This window comes from Phyllopteryx taeniolatus, chromosome 2, assembly GCF_024500385.1.
Source record: "Phyllopteryx taeniolatus isolate TA_2022b chromosome 2, UOR_Ptae_1.2, whole genome shotgun sequence".
NCBI classification, from domain to species: Eukaryota; Metazoa; Chordata; class Actinopteri; order Syngnathiformes; family Syngnathidae; genus Phyllopteryx; species Phyllopteryx taeniolatus.
The window spans coordinates 14,539,465-14,556,061 of record NC_084503.1 but is presented as its reverse complement, the minus strand read 5'-3'; the positions used below and the strand labels follow the sequence as shown (position 1 = coordinate 14,556,061).

The 16,597-nt window shown below is 39.9% G+C and overlaps 1 protein-coding gene across 2 annotated transcripts in view; it reads left to right on the top strand.

The window, feature by feature from the left end:
• Window positions 1-386: 386 nt before the first annotated feature.
• LOC133472006 (excitatory amino acid transporter 2-like) overlaps window positions 387-16,597 on the top strand; it is a 25,716-nt gene continuing 9,505 nt past the window's right edge. Inside the window, exons 1-3 of one of the 2 annotated variants that reach the window (XM_061762249.1) lie at window positions 387-598; window positions 14,732-14,871; window positions 15,099-15,251. In XM_061762249.1, the coding sequence (XP_061618233.1) occupies window positions 14,742-14,871; window positions 15,099-15,251 (283 nt within the window). In that variant the 5' untranslated portion in view covers window positions 387-598; window positions 14,732-14,741. Of the gene's footprint in view, window positions 599-11,325; window positions 11,607-14,731; window positions 14,872-15,098; window positions 15,252-16,597 lie in introns of those variants that run through there. The other variant, XM_061762239.1, reaches the window with a different exon arrangement.

Sequence of the window (16,597 nt, the reverse complement as noted above, 5' to 3'; positions counted from 1 at the left end):
AAACTAAGACAGAGCAGTTAAACAATGAAAAGGGCTCTCGCTAATACCGGCAACTCTCAAATAAAATAAAGGTATGCAGTCGCCCACAACTGGAATCTTGTGAATTTAACCAACACAAAACAAGTCATGCAGTAGCTGGACGAGCACTACAGATTAAATACAACCACAACTGATAACAAATTACAATGATTATTCTACAGTAGTGATATATATATATTATTTTATTTTTATTTTTTTATAATGTTGTGTGTTGTGGATTTTGTCAGGGTCTCATGGTTTACTGCGAGAGAACACCCCACCCACACCTAAGAAGAGGTACTGTTCCCACATCTGCACTCTCCACCCTCTGTCTAAGCACGCATAGCGCATGTGCTGGGAAAGTGTATACACAGTCATTGGAGTTTGCTAATGGGGAAGAGCAAGGATCTCTGTAGCGCACTTTTGTAGAGGAACCTGCTAGATCAATGTCATTCCTTGTCAAACAAAACAAAACAAAAGTCAAATATTAGCCAAAAATCTTAGAAAATCCAAGAGTACAGTTTCAGTTTTCTCAAGAGGAAAAAAACTACAAATTTGAAGAAGACAAGACACCCAACAGGTGAGCAAGTTTCATCTGGAGTCATGTTATTGAATATATTTCTGGATACACATAAGCACCAATGCCGTTTTAATCTGGGAATATGCAAGTTTGCACTAGTAAAGTGATTTTGTCTGGATGTATCAAATGCAATACAATTCAATGTTTTGTTTATCCATGTTTTGTACTATGTATATCAATAGTTGCACAATGTAGTAGTACAGTTTTAAGTACACCTGCTCATGAACTTTGAAGGTACATATGATTGTATTCCCCCGCTGAGAGAAGGTATAACAGCTCATATTGGGGAAATTAAGATGGTAAGATGTTTGGCTAAAACCCCACAAATGTCTATGGTAAATTTAAGAGACTAATATATCTTTACACGTGATCAAATGGCTATTCCTTGAAGCAGAACAAAGAGATGTGTATATCCATTACACTCTAAAACGTCAGAAGATAGAAGTTAATTAATATTCAAATGCCATTGAAACTGAATGGTGTTTTGCGAAGCACACCGGCAACCCTAGTGAGAATAAACAGTTCAGAGGATGGATGGATGGATTTCATTAAAAGTTCAAAATGGCAAAGTAAGGTGGAGCGATACCCCCAACATCAGATAAACCCCAGAATACCAGTTTTATGCAAGAACGGTGTAAAAAATGTGCTTACAAAATATTAAATTCAAACAATAGAATTTAATATTTTTTTTGCTAATTGAAAATATATTAATTCAAAGTTGACGGTTTTGTAACTATTTATGCCACGTCACAATAAATGGACATACTGTACTCATATTTGATTAAATAGTTTACAGTGCAACACACACAGTGCAGTATAATACTAGTAGCATCTCAATTAATTTGATCAACACTGTAATTTGATTTTTGATGTACAGTACATATGTAACATTTCTGTACACTATTAACACTGCATAAAATCATCAGCATACAGTATTAGAGTACAACCATAGCAATGATTCTATTTTGAGGACGATCCTTAATTTACTGGTCTTCCTCAGATTCAGAAAATGTTTTAGACCCATGGACCTTTTGACCTTAATATTTGGTTTTGATGTCCATGACTTTGAGATTCTGTTAGTTCGATATATCAAATGTGGTATGAATGTGAAGCAAGGCAAAATACTGTAATTTGCCTGAAGAAAAAAACTTAACTTTGCTTAGAAAATACTGCACACATGGCAATATTATATTTACCGTATATTTGCAACAGCTCGGAAAATTTTAAAATATAATGTTTAAGTATATACAATTATGATTTCCTGAGTTCAAATCCAGCCTCCCTGTGTGGAGTTTGCATGTTCTCCTTATGCCTGTGTGGGTTTTCTCCGGTTACTCTAGTTTCCTCCCACATCCAAAAAACATGCATGGTAGGTTAAGTGAAGACTCTAAATTGTCCGTAGGTGTGAATGTGAGTGTGAATGGTTGTTTGTTTATAAGTGCCCTGCGATTGACTGGCGACCAGTTCAGGGTGTACCCCGCCTCTCACCCAGAGTCAGCTGGTATAGGCTCCAGTACACCTGTGAGGATAAGCGGTAAATAAAATGGATGGATGGATGGATAATATAATCCACGTTAGGCGACTGGTTGGACCAGTTGGACGACTGGTTAGAACATCTGCCTCACAGTTCTGTGGACCCGGGTTTAAATCCGGGCTCCCCTGTGTGGAGTCTGCATGTTCTCCCCGTGCCTGCGTGGGTTTTCTCCGCTTATTCCGGTTTACTCCCACATTCCACGTGGATGGTTATTTGTCTATTTGTGCCCTGTGATTGGCTGGCAACCAGTTCAGGGGGTACCCTGCCTCTCGCTCAAAGTCTGCTGGGATAAGCTCCAGCATACCCGTATATATATATATATATATATATATATATATATATATATATATATATATATCCTAGAGAGGATACGCGGTACGGAAAATGGATGGATGGATGACTCATGTACTGCATCACAATGGGCTAGTTATTTAACCCCATGGTAACTATCTTTTCCAAGACTGTAAAAAAAACAATACATTCCCAAGATATAAAAGTCAATGTCAAGGGTACTAAAGCAGTACCTTGGGGAGTACCAACCCTGCATTCCACCGCGGTGGACTCCATCGCTGACACCAACCCCGCTGCCAGCCGGGCTTTCTGCTCACTCACCTTACTGTTATTGTCATCTGATTAGTGGAAAGCGTCTTTGAGTGTCTTGAGAAGCGCTATATAAGTTGAATGTATTATTATTATTCCATCCATCCATCCATTTTCTGAGCCGCTTCTCCTCACTCGGGTCGCGGGTGTGCTGGAGCCTATCCCAGCTATCTTCGGGCGGGAGGCGGGGTACACCCTGAACTGTTTGCCAGCCAATCGCAGGGCACATACAAACAAACAACCATTCGCACTCACATTCACACCTACGGGCAATTTAGAGTCTCCAATTAATGCATGTTTTTGCGATGTGGGAGGAAACTGGAGTGCCTGGAGAAAACCCACACAGGCACAGGGAGAACATGCAAACTCCACACAGGCGGGGCCGAGGATTGAACCCCGCTCCTCAGAACTGTGAGGCTGACGCTCTAACCAGTCGCCCCGTGCCGCCGTATTATTATTATTATGAAATAAAAAGCTATAATAATCGCATTAGAGACACAGAGGGAATGATATGTATTTGTATGTATATACATTTATTATTAATTTACATTTACTTGAAATATGTGTGCTTGTTTTCATGTGCTTGACTAACTCAAAAATTAGCCGTTAGCTTAAAGCTGCTAGTGCAAGCTATCGTTGTGAGGACGTCAGGACTTGTGGTTAAAATCACTCATGAATACGTTCACTGTGCACTGTGTTCCTTGCGCAAACGAATCACTCATCATACGAGTAGATCGCTCCTTAGCGAATCACAAACGAGGAAGTTCAACGAACGAATCACTCGTGTCTAACGGATCGCGAACGATAAGTTCAACGAACGAATCACTCTTCAGTTCTTCAGTTCCTCAGTACACCACTTCACCGAACGAATCACTTAGTTCACTTAAGTCCCTCCCTCGCCCCCACGGCGCTGCCTGACGCTGGCTGCTCATTGGTCATTCGCTGAAGTGAGTGACAATGCTGGCGAATCGCAAATCACATGGCAGTACGTTTAATGAAGTCCCGCCCCCGCCTGCGCGCTTCCTGCTCATTGGTCATTTGCCGAAGATTCAGAAGTGAGTGACAGAACGCTTCAGCAGTTTCGTTTGTGCTCCCAGAAGCGACTCGCTCGCCTCATGGCGGCGGGTGGCGGCCAAGCTAAAAGAACGAATCATTTCATAAACTGCTTCGGTTCAGTTCGTTCACGAAAAAGATTAGTTCTTCTGAACGAAACGTTCGCGAACGAAACAACACTTGACCACTGGGGGACCCCCAAAAAGCGTGAGGATTTTTTAATAAAAACATTACGAAACAAATCAAATGTTGCTTGATTCATGAAGGCTTGGGACACTGACCAAAAGTGTCATAGTTATTATTAGTATAATCACACGATTGCTAAATGTAGACAAAACAAACAAACAAAAATACAGCTACATACTATACACCTAATGCATTACAATTAGTGTTACAAAACCCAATTCCAGTGAGGTTGGGATGTTGTGTAAAACTTGCAAATCATTTTCAACCTATATTCATTTGAATGCACTACAAAGCCTATTGCAATTGGGGTTTGTATTTTAAATCCAAAAAACAAACTCAGGAACACTATGCACTTTTTACATATTAGAAATGTTAATTATCAGCAGCCAAAATTAGGTAAATGTCAAGAAGAATAAGAATCCACAAAATATAGGTGTGTTTACGACTGGAGTTCGCTTTGTCTGGTCTTAATTAGTTGATGGGTTGTTTGGTTCATGTTCCCAGTAAAAATTCCAAGTTTACCAAAATGCGACAAAACAATCCATGTAATTTGATCAGAATAATTTGAACAAGAACAGGATTTGCTGGGTGGACTAGTGAGTGCAAAGTGAATAAAGCAGCACAATTAAACACCATATGGAGCAAAAATGAAGTTTATTGATGAGTTTAATAATTATTTAAAAGATCTTGCAAACTAAACCACAAAAGCAAATTAGTAGAATGCAATGCCAAGATCTCTGCAACAACAGTCCAGAAATGTTTATGCAGTTTATTTTACATAAAAAATGGAGACTTAGTATAGCTTTTAGTACTCATTTGTACCATACATTGGCTTTTAATATATTGCCCTAAAATCATAATGATGCAATTTGAATTAAAACTGTGAGGTGAAATTGGTGTTTTCAAAGATACAAGGAAGTATGCTGTAAAATATTACACTTGCAGTCCCGTTCTCTGAGTGTGTCTGATCCATCTCTGTGTGTGCTGGATTAGGATAGCTCAGGACGGATTAGTTAATTATAGACACCTGCTGTCTAAGCGTTGTGTGTGTTGTCAGGTGTTGCAGCATGAGGTCGGCTTGGTGTGGAGTGCAGAGGGGAAAGGCGGAGTGAAGTGTGAAATTGCATGGACAAATGGTTTGCCATGTGCTCTGAGCGTGTCTGTATTCTCACTTTGTAATCTCCGACTGCTGACCAGTCTATATGCGTGCGTGTGTATGTGTGTGTGTGTGTGTATATATATATATATATATATATATATATATATATGTGTGTGTGTGTGTGTGTGTGTGTATGTGTGTGTGTACACACACACACACACACACACACACGCACACACACACACGCTTGTCTCGCTTCTGCTTCCTCCTTCGCCATTCGTGGTGCGTCCACTGTGGGCGCGATGCAGGAGTGGGGGTCGGGGTTATTGTAGGCAGCCAGACCAGACTGCAGTTCCGTAGCTCCTCAATGAGTAGACTTTTCACTCTGAAAAAGTAGTTCTGCCTGTGTCGAGCAGCAACCTACGACTGTATCTGTATCAGAGCTGACCTGGTGCGTGAGAGTTAACTGTTGCGATAAAACCGTATTTTAAGTAGGACTCCTGATATAGTAAGAACAAATCTTTTCAGTAAACGTAATGAACTGAATTAGTTTATTAAATGATTTCGTTCTTTGAGCTCTCCCGCCGTTAGCCAGCCCGCTCGGACCGTGAATAGAAGCGTTCGAGCCGGCTGGGACCGGTAACGGAAGCGTTCTGTGCAGTCTCGACGTGTCAACTGAGACGCGCAGCTGGTGTGGCAGAGAAGATCCAGTCAATTTTCAAAATAAACACATTGACACGTGAATTGCAATACAACAGATTGGTCATTCTTTCTCTGCGGCCCTGTAACAAATGCCTCATGGCCCGGTACAGGTCCGCGGACCGGTGGTTGGGGACGACTGCTCTAAATTGCCCGTAGGTGTGAATGTGAGTGTGAATGGTTGTTTGTTTCTATGTGCCCTGCGATTGGCTGATGACCGGTTCAGGGTGTACCCCGCCTATTTCCCAGAGATAGCTGGGATAGGCCCGCGACCCTAGTGAGGACAAGCAGTAAAGAAAAAGGATAAAAGGGTTAGGGTTAGAGGTGTGGACTCAAGTCACATGACTTGTTGGACTCAAGTCAGACTCGAGTCATGAATTTGATGACTTTGGACTCAACTTGACAATGTGTGAAAAGACTTGGAACTCGACTTGGACTTGAACAGCAGTGACTCGTGACTTTACTTGGACTTCAACACATTGACTTGAAAAGACTTCCTATTTAGACCAAAGCACTGAGAAAACATCACTTTGTAGCGTTCTCTTACTATATGTATGTGTGCAACATACCGGTACTGTTTTACTACAGTAAAATATGACAAGTGACTACATAAGGCTGAAAGTATTATTGATTGTATATTTGGTCAAAGCACCCCACAATATCATTGCCAATGGAAAGTTAGTCCTTACTATCTCTTACAATTTACACCCTGTTGGGCACACGCTGGTGGAGGAATTGACCAAGAGGTCATTCTTTAACATACTATCTAAAGTAATGGTTTCATTAAAAAATTACAACATAAATCAACAATAAATGATTCCAAGAACCACTGTTAACATACACAGAATCGACATTTAAGTAAGTACAACAATTATTGCAACAACAAAAAAAATCCACATTGCATTGTGGGAATCTTATCAGTGTGGTTAAAAATAAATATAGTGCAATAAGTGAAATAAGTGAAAACACACTATTTTAAAGAAATACAACTGTTTATTGCTAATTAACTTTAAGGATGGGAAAGGGGAGGAGGAGAAAAGAGCTTTCTTCTATAATAACTGGGAAATTCTGATTTAGGTGTTTTTTTTTCTAATTCATTGGTTGATTTTGGCACAACAAACTGTTCCAGGAAAACTTATTTTCTGTTCTGAAAGAAAATCAGAAAGTGGGACATCACCTTGTCATTTAAAAGATGAATTGCTCTGTTGGCCAATTTGCGGCACATTTCTTTTCTTAACATTTTTTGGATTGCCTCACTCATGCTATCACCAGCGAGCGCTTTCTCAGTTTTGTCAGTCTATAAAAGAGCAAAAAACAATAAATACGCAGTGCCTCCCTTGGTTGCATTGCCTGATGCACAGTCAATGACGGTTGCACAACGTAGAGATCTTTCTGTTCATCTACGAAAAGTGCTTCCTAACACTAGCTTTAGCAGTTTCCCTTTTTATCTTGGGTGCCATTCTGACTGTTTAGCCCTTTACTTGTTTTTAGAAAAAATTACATGCGATGATAGCGCACTTTGATAAGGTGGCGGGTGCTGGTTGCATCTGATTGGCTGAATGTGCGTATAGGCGGAACTTCCACAGAGCGAACACATGCATGTAGAGCTACTTTGACGTGATTATGCCAACATTAACCGTTCAAATGATTGATGATTTCCGGACTTTTTTTTATGGTGTCAATCATAAACGCTATTAGATTTGTGATTGGATGATCGAGGATGTTGAGGCGGAGCTTCCGCCAAGAACAGATTTCCGCCTTACGCCGCGGACCAGACTAGTTTACAGCTTAGATCCATGCGTTATGCACAGAGTCAATGATCGTCACACACCGCGAGTAGAAGCAAAACACAGATCATTCCGTTCGTTCATACCAAAACCATTCGTAGACTGAAAATAATACGTAACTAGAGGTAAGTTTTCTACGAAAATTTTACGTAATCGTTAGTAGCCCGAGGTTCCACTGGATATATATATATACACACACACATACACACACACACACACACAGTGGGTACGGAAAGTTTTCACTCTTTGTTGTATTGCAGCTATTTGCTAAAATCATTTAAGTTCATGTTTTTCCTCATTAATGTACACACAGCACCCTATATTGACTGAAAATGGAATTGTTGAAATATTTGGAGATTTATTAAAAAAGAAAAACTGAAATATCACACAGCTGTAAGTATTCAGACGCTTTGCTGTGAAACTCATATATTTAACTTGGGTGCTGTCCATTTCTTCCGATCATCCTGAAAATGGTTCTAAAGCTTTATTGGAGTCCAGCTGTGTTTGATTATACTGATTAGACTTGATTAGGAAAGCCACACACCTGTCTATATAAGACCTTACAGCTCACAGTACATGTCAGGGCAAATGAGAATCATGAGGTCAAAGGAACTTCCTGAAGATCTCTGTGACAGAATTGTGGCAAATTGGCACAGATCTGGCCAAGGTTACAAAAAATGTCTACTGCACTTAAGGTTCCTAAGAGCAGAGTGGAGTTTGCTAAAAAAAAACACCTGAAGGACTCCAAGATGGTGAGAAATAAGATTCTCTGGTCTGATGAGACCAAGATAGAACTTTTTGGCCTTAAGTCTAAGCGGTATGTGTGAAGAAAATGAGGCACTGCTCATCACCTGTCCAATACAGTCCCAACAGTGAATATGGTGGTGGCAGCATCATGCTGTGGGTGTGTTTTTCAGCTGCAGGGACAGGATGACAGGTTCTAATCGAAGACAGGATGAATGCGGCCAGGTCCAGGAATATGCTGGACAAAAACCTTCTTAGTTTAGTTAGTTTGTTTGTTTTGTCTTCTTAGTGAGTGCTTAGGACATCAGACTGGGCCGAAGGTTCACCCTCCAACAAGACAATGACCCTTAGCACACAGCTAAAATAACGGGACGCACGCCCGCGACCCTTGTGAGGAGAAGCGGCTCAGAAAATGGATGGATGGATGGATGGATTACAGTAATGAATGACTATCAAATCACAATCAAATTGTCACTCATTTTACTATTCTGAAATATAGACATCATTGTTCAACAAATGAAAAATCCTATTTGATTATTTGAGAACTATCAATAGCCCCTTAGTTAAGTCCTGGTCGCAGTTTTAAGGAGTCGCAGATTTTGTCACAACACCAGAAAAGACGCATGATGCATTTTGGCTGGCGCGTTTCAGTAACCGCTTTTCCCTCCGGAAAAAGCAGTTGCCAAAATGTTTTTTTAGTTTTTAATGGTCTACTATAACCAGGATCCCTCGTCGCATCGTAACCGTGTTGTTTTGCGCCGGTCTAGGTAAATTCACACTGGCTGGCAACATCTGCTTCTACGAAGCCAGCTAGTTAGCTTAGCTGCTAGTTAGCAGTAGCTGGATCTTCCACAATGTGTTGAATGAATCTTGCATAATTTTATCCAATTCATCTGTCATTCATCGCAGTCTGTCATGAACATCTCTGCATCATCTCGGTGGCGAGTACAGCGCCGTGATTCATGGATAAAAAAAACTGCGGCTACAACTGTGTATAGTAAGTCAAAATGGCGGCGGATGTGAACAAAGGAAGTTATGTGGCTTCGCAGCATTGCAGCTCTTGTAATAATAAAATATGCATTTTGATTCGTTTTCATTCGCATGCGAAAATTATGATTCGGCATTTTTTTTTTTTTTCAAGCGGACCCATGAGTGCATGTGAATTACCACTCATTCGTTGGTAGACGAATGAGACGAATTACCACTCATTCGTTGGTAGGGTCACGGAGCTCAGCCCAGGTAACTCTAGGTGAGAGGCGGGGTACATCCTGATCTGGTCGCCAGCCAATCACAGGATCTTCGCACTCACATTCACACCCACGGACAATTTAGAGTCTTCAGTTGACCAACCATGCATGCGTTTGGGATGTGGGAGGAAACCGGAGTACCCGGAGAAAACCCACCCAGGCATGGAGAGAACATGCAAACTCCACACACACACACACACACACACACACACACACACACACACACACACACACACACACACACACACACACACACACACATACACACACATATACACACACACACATACACACACACACGTGAACTATTACTTTCCTTAGTCAAGACAAGGTACTGGAATATTTGACTTTTGCAAATAGATAAAATGCGACATAATGCCCACACGGACAAAATTGTTGGTACTCTTCCATTAAAAAACTAAAACCCCACAATGGTCACGGAAATACTGGAATTTGCTAATAGACTTAGTGACAAGCCACAAAGCTACTCAAAGGATGTCCTTTGGACAGGTGTGACAAAACTCAAGCTTTTTGGCTCGTCACATCTGCTCTGTTCACAAAATTAAACATCCAAAGAAATGAACACTGTATCGATTGTTCTGAGGCTTTTTTGCTACATCTGACATGAGGTGTCTTGAATTTGGACAGGGTACAATGAAATCGCAAGATAATGGTACCTCAACAGGATAATACCTTTCTGCTAAATCAGGTGCTAAATATTCACATGTATTCTGATTAATGTATGTGCACATTGTCCATAGTGACTGCAGGAATAGCTTTGATACTCTTTCACTGTACATACTCTATATCTCTAGCACATAAACCTGGTCAGGTTTTTCTTCCCTCATACAACTGTTAAGCTGTTGTATATATTTTTTAAACACAATTATCATGTAGTTAATAAGTCAGGATTGTTTTAATTGTAAGAGACTGCACACCTTCATTGCATACATTTGTTCATTTCAGAGAATGTCAGTGTGAATGGATGTTTGTTTATGTTCCCTGCAATTGACTGGTGACCAGTCCAGGGTGTGCCCTGCCTCTTGCCCAAAGTCAGCTGGGATCGGCTCCAGCCCATTCGTGACCCCAATGACGACAAGTGGTGTAGAAAATGGATGGCTGGATCAATTAATGGCTGGCTGGATGGATATAGTTTAATTAATGTGCTTTTTTCGTTAATTTTTTCAACAAAAAAAAATACAAAATACAATAAGATACAATGATGATTGATATAATCTAATACTACTATTTCCAAATCTAAGATGTATTTCCTGTGTAAATAATTGCTAAATGTGTTTAAAAGGGTTTTGAAACGATGATTTACTTCATAAAAAGTAGAAGATCTGTATAATGCACAAGCCAAAGTTCTTAGCTTAAAAAGACGCTTGGCCCCTTTTGAGGGCCATTTGTGGAAGCAAAAATCATAGAGATTAATTGTTTCATCTAGGATTCAAACGTACACCCACACACAAAAAGAAATCTTCAACATTATCTGTTGCATATTGAGTTGCAATCTGGATTTTTTGACAGCCACCTTGCCATCTACTTTTACTACATTGCTATATAGACATCATTTTAGGAAAAATATTTTGTCACTATGGCAAGGTGTTTTAGTTTTTATTAATTTATAAATGTGTTTGGAGAAACCCTCAAGAAATTATGCAAATGCTTCATTGTTAAAGGGGACAGAAGTGGGAGAAATAATAACAGCAGCAAGGATTTTGTTCTATCGCTAATCTCGGCAGGTTGACTCCACCCTTTTTGTCTGGTTGTGTTCTGTCAGAGCTCCAGGAAAGCCAATTTACCTTTACACAAATCTCTGCAGCTGCATATGCAAGCATCGGAGAATCTGGATTTATTTTGCATTTTGAATAGGAAGTGATCTGCAACTTTTTCAAGGCTGACTAACCCATTCTGAGGAGATAAAATTAATTTTGTTTTGGGCCTTCTAATTGGATTTACCTACACAAGCCATGACTTGATTAATTTTCACCTGACGGATAGCAGTGCAGTCAATCTCAAATACAATTTACATTCTTCACAGCTTGCAAATCATCAGGTAAGTGCATTTGGAATACATGTGTTGCATAGAATGATGTAATATGGAAGTTCATGTGATGGGCCATACAAACATTGCAAGTGTAGATCTATCAAACTATTGTCGAACAGTTTGATTTAATTTCATTCATTCTTGATTTACGTGTTCGCCATGCCATGTGTGTACATTGTTTGCTATGGCAAAAACATTTCCCATTTATTGTACACCTACAGTCATTGTGCTATTGATTCATTAGAAGATGAAATACACTTATAATCATTGTTTTTGTGATTAATTCTATTGCTTTTTACAAGCGTCTTTCCCTTTTACATGACATAAAATAGTATATTGATTAATGCTCTGTGTACAGTACAGCAGATGCAATTTAAATTGCAATGGAAAACATTTCTTTCATCTTTGTTTGCAACATAATTGCCATTTGCTTTAACCTTCTCATTTTCAGAGCTGTACTGGTTCCATCTAAACTCTGAAACAGATCTCAAATCGGAAATCTCCTGCATTATATTCACCAGGCACACCTTGGTGGCACCTTGACTTTTCCCGGGAAGCCCCTTTTCTGTTACGTAACAAAACTTGTGTGCTGGAGGTGCTAATTTTATCCTCTTGAAAAGACTTAAGTCTCATTAATGCTGGAGCACCATGTATTAGACAGACATGATTGGCTTGGCAGTTCTCTCTTGACCTTACATGTTCCTTCAATCATGTCGCACAGAAAGTTCTTCAGTAGTTCATTTGATATTTACTAATTAAACCTCGACCGGCCAGCATGGTGTTTACAGAGTCCGTATAATCGCTTCCTTTCCTACTAATCTTTCCATACTTAAAGCAAACACATATTTTGCAAGGTGATATACAGTATTTCTCATATTTTACAAGATTATTATTATATTTTAACTTTTCAAATCAAAATAAAAAGTGTCTACAGTATATTGTGCTTGCTGTCACAACTAATAATCCAGGTGTTAAAGTCAAGAAGGGCAAGCGTTTCAATGGCATGAGCTTTGTTACATAACCGTGAACGTCTGTACTCTACAGTAGATTTAAATGCCGCACAGGGGAGAGCTGATCTTTAAGTCCAAGAGGCTTTACGGCAGACCACAACAATCCAAGATGTTGCATCAGTGGTGTGATGAAGCTGCGTGATGAAAAGCTTGGGTCAGCAGTAATCTGTGAGATTTGTAAGAAACAAAATGACATGGGAAGAAATAATATACTCTACTTAGATCTTTTCTTTAAGTGAACGTTTAGTAACCTCCACAAGGGTTGTTTTTATTACTTTTTTTTTTTTTAGTTATATAGATTGTGGAAACACTTCGGAAACTATTTCGACAAAACTGTAGAAGGAAGGGTTATGGGTCAAGGAGGAAGACATTGAATAAACAGTTTAGTGTTTAGAATACAGTAATAGCAATGTGTTGTTAGAAAAGCACGTTCCAACATTGGAAACACTGCACATTTTACTCTAAATCAATACATGTAATGAAATGGGTTGAAATATTGTAAAAAAATATATATATTTCAAAAGCTGTGTCAAGTACTGTATTTCTGGTATAAACTGAATCTTGAATATTTTGCTTTCCTGTGAATAATCATACTAATTTATGTAGTTGTAATTTCTTCACATCTTTATAGGATGGAGTCTATACACACTTCTGAGACCTTTGAACTTTTATTCTGGCCCAGGATGACTGGCTTGCATGCCACAATTCTTCTACATTTCTTAAAGACACCCATGTGAAACCAAGCCATCAGCAAGAAGCCGTCGCGCAGTCCAATCGTTGAAAAAAAAACAGGATGCGCTGAAGTGGTTACATTTTGCCAAGCAACACATTGGCTTGCCTAAAGTGAAATGGCGCAACATTTTGTGACTGATGAAAGCCAGTGTTTCTCATACTATGGGGCCTATTTATTGCATACCACGGATCATGGATCAGTTAGAATTCATTAAATTTTTAGCCAAGTTGCCTTATGCCAAAGACAAAATGCCATCTACCTGTAAATGGATATTTCAACAAGACAAAGAACCAAAACATAGCAGTAAACCAGCAGCATCTTGATTCCAGACATACAAGGTTCACATTATGGCGTGGTCAGCGCCATCCTCAGACCTTAATCCAATAGAGAATTTAGGGGTGATGTAAAAATGCTGTTTCTGAAGCGAAACTAGAAATGCAAAGGAATTGTGGAATGTTTTGAAATCAATCCGGGCTGTAATACAAATTCACAGGTTCCTGACATTGGTTAACTTCATGCAGCAAAGTTTGAGTTTGAAATCTCAAGACACTATGTTTTTTTTTAAATTTGCATTTGTGTGTATGGAAATTGAAGCTGTAGTAATTATTTTTTGGTTTACTTATTTTTTAAACAAACTGCTATTATTCTGAACACAACTTTAGGTGCAGAGCCGAATAACCCTTCAGATACAGAATACATTTATTTATGTCTTTATTATATATGGCATTTTTTATAGGGATGTGTAGGGGCTGGGTATGAAAGATGCGTTTAAAAAGTTCCCATTGCTGTTGAATGTGTTTTTTGTTTGATAAATTTATCATTATAGTACAACACCAAAATTAAAGGAGCTACAGAAAACAGCTTGTTCTTTTTGCACATGTATTTACTTTGTAAAATACAAAATGATTCTTAATTTTTGATAATTCTTTTGCGAACCCTCGGTAACCATCAGTACATGATCAGTCTTAAAATGCACTCAGTCATCTGTGCATGTACTTCTTTGTTTGTTGCATTGTAGGGCCTCCGAAAAGGCATTCAATCTATTTGTAGTCCTTGGTAATAATGGCGCTGCCTCTGAGCCTGACAACAGCCATGCAATGACTTTCCAAGTATAAGGTTGAATCTGAACACTTATCCCAGAACTAACCTTATTGGGTGAAAACAATTGTGCATCAACCAAGTGTAGAATATGTTGAGAGTCAAATGTTAATCACAGTATTGACAGTTTTCCCACTGTTGAACAAGGCCACTAAAATTTGATTCATTTTTCTTTCCTTTTCATTTGTTGAAAATATGTTGATTTGATTCACCAAATTTGAAAGAAAGCATCCAAACAGTTCACCTCTTTATTGCCATCTTCTGAGAAAAGCTTTTCCTTGTTTTCTTCTCAGTGCCAACAAGATGCAGAAGCAAGTGGAGGTCAGGATAGATGAGGGCCACTTGGAGCCCACAGTGGACACAACTGAGAGTGCATGTAGCAGTGTATGTGATAAAATCATGAAGAACATGGTTCTAACTCTGACAATTCTTGGTGAGTTTAAGCTCATATTAATATTGAATGTCCACTAGCTGACAAACAAAACAAAGAAAAATATTGTATTCATAGCACGAGCAGTGCACAGTGGACACTATGGTGGTACCTCTACAGTATGATTCTCTTCTTTTTTTTTTTTTTTGCATGTTTTCAACAATGGCATAAGGCAATGGTGACCATAGTCTGACATGTAAATGTTTATTTGTCGTTCATCATTGATTCAGGTGTGTTTCTGGGCTCCATTGCTGGAATGCTGCTGCGGCACATATCACCTCTCCCTCCTGATGTTATTATGATCATAAGCTTCCCAGGGGAGATCCTAATGAGGATGTTGAAGATGCTTATTTTGCCTCTTGTTGTTTCAAGTCTGGTCACAGGTGGGTAAAGGAAAGTGGCGGCTGCAAATGTGCTGCTTAATTTGTGTGTTCTGTGTTCTTGACTGCTGTCTGCAGCCTAGAGTCTGGAGCCTCGAGCTAAATCAGTGAACACCAGGATAAAGAACTTGAGTTTACAAAAGGTCTTTTAAAAGCTTGAATATAGCTAACCTGAAATAATGAATATTGTCAGTTCTAAATTCTAATTAAAATCCTATTCCTATAGTTGCATTTTGTTAAACATTGCACACATCTGTTTGTGTACTAGTAGCCTGATGGAAAATTAACTTTAATTTATGAATTAACATTTCCACTGAAATAATCATGCCTCCAGTGGTGGCACTGTGTGCAACTGGTTAGCACATCTGCCTCACAGTTCTGAGGACCCGTGTTCAAATTCAGTCTCGCCTGTGTGGAGTTTGCATGTTCTCCCCGTGCCTGGGTGGGTTTTCTCTGGGTACTCCGGTTTCCTCCCACATCCCCAAAACAATCCATGGTAGGTTAATTGAAGACTCTAAATTGTCCGTTGGTGTGAATGTGAGTGCGAATGGTTTTGGGATAGGTTCCAGCACGCCCGCGAGGATAAGCGGTGTGGAAAATGAATTAATCATTAGGCATCCAATTATAAGGGACTAGCAAAAGGATTTAAGTAGCTAATAGGGACAATGGCATCAAATGTTTTCATTTCAAAATGTACTGTATTTGTGTGTGTACATGTGTCAATATACTTGTGTCTTGTGTGTGTTGGTGTGTGTGTGCGTGTGTGGCAAGTGGTTCTTACTACATATAGTCGGGCTCACCCCAACACACAGCTTGGGGGGGGGGACTGGTCAGGCCTGGCAGAATGAAATGTATTGTGAGAGTCTGCACCCACCTCTGGTAGAACTTGCACCACGTCCTGGGGCCTGCGGGCGACATTGACTCTGAGTGGGCCTTGTTCCATGCCTCTACTGTTGAGGTGGCTGACCGGAGTTGTGGCCGTACTGTAGTCGGTGCCTGTCGTGGCGGCAATCCCCGAACCTGGTGGTGGACACAGGCGGTGGGGATGCCGTCAAGCTGAAGAAGGAGTCCTATCTGGCCTTTTTGACCTGTGGGACTGGCAGGCTTTGGAGGTAGCTGAGGCAAACCTCGAACGTGGGAGGAGTTTGGAGTGGTCTGGAGAATGAATTACGGACAGCTTTGACGAAATTCCGGTCCACTCAGGAGGAGAAAGCAGTGCATCATAAACACTGTATTTCGTGGCAATGGGCCGCTGTTGACCTCAACTAGGGACGTTGGGAATCAGTGGGGAGAACACTTAATAACGTGACTTGGACGGAGGCAAGTCTGGGGTTTCTTTGCATATGTTG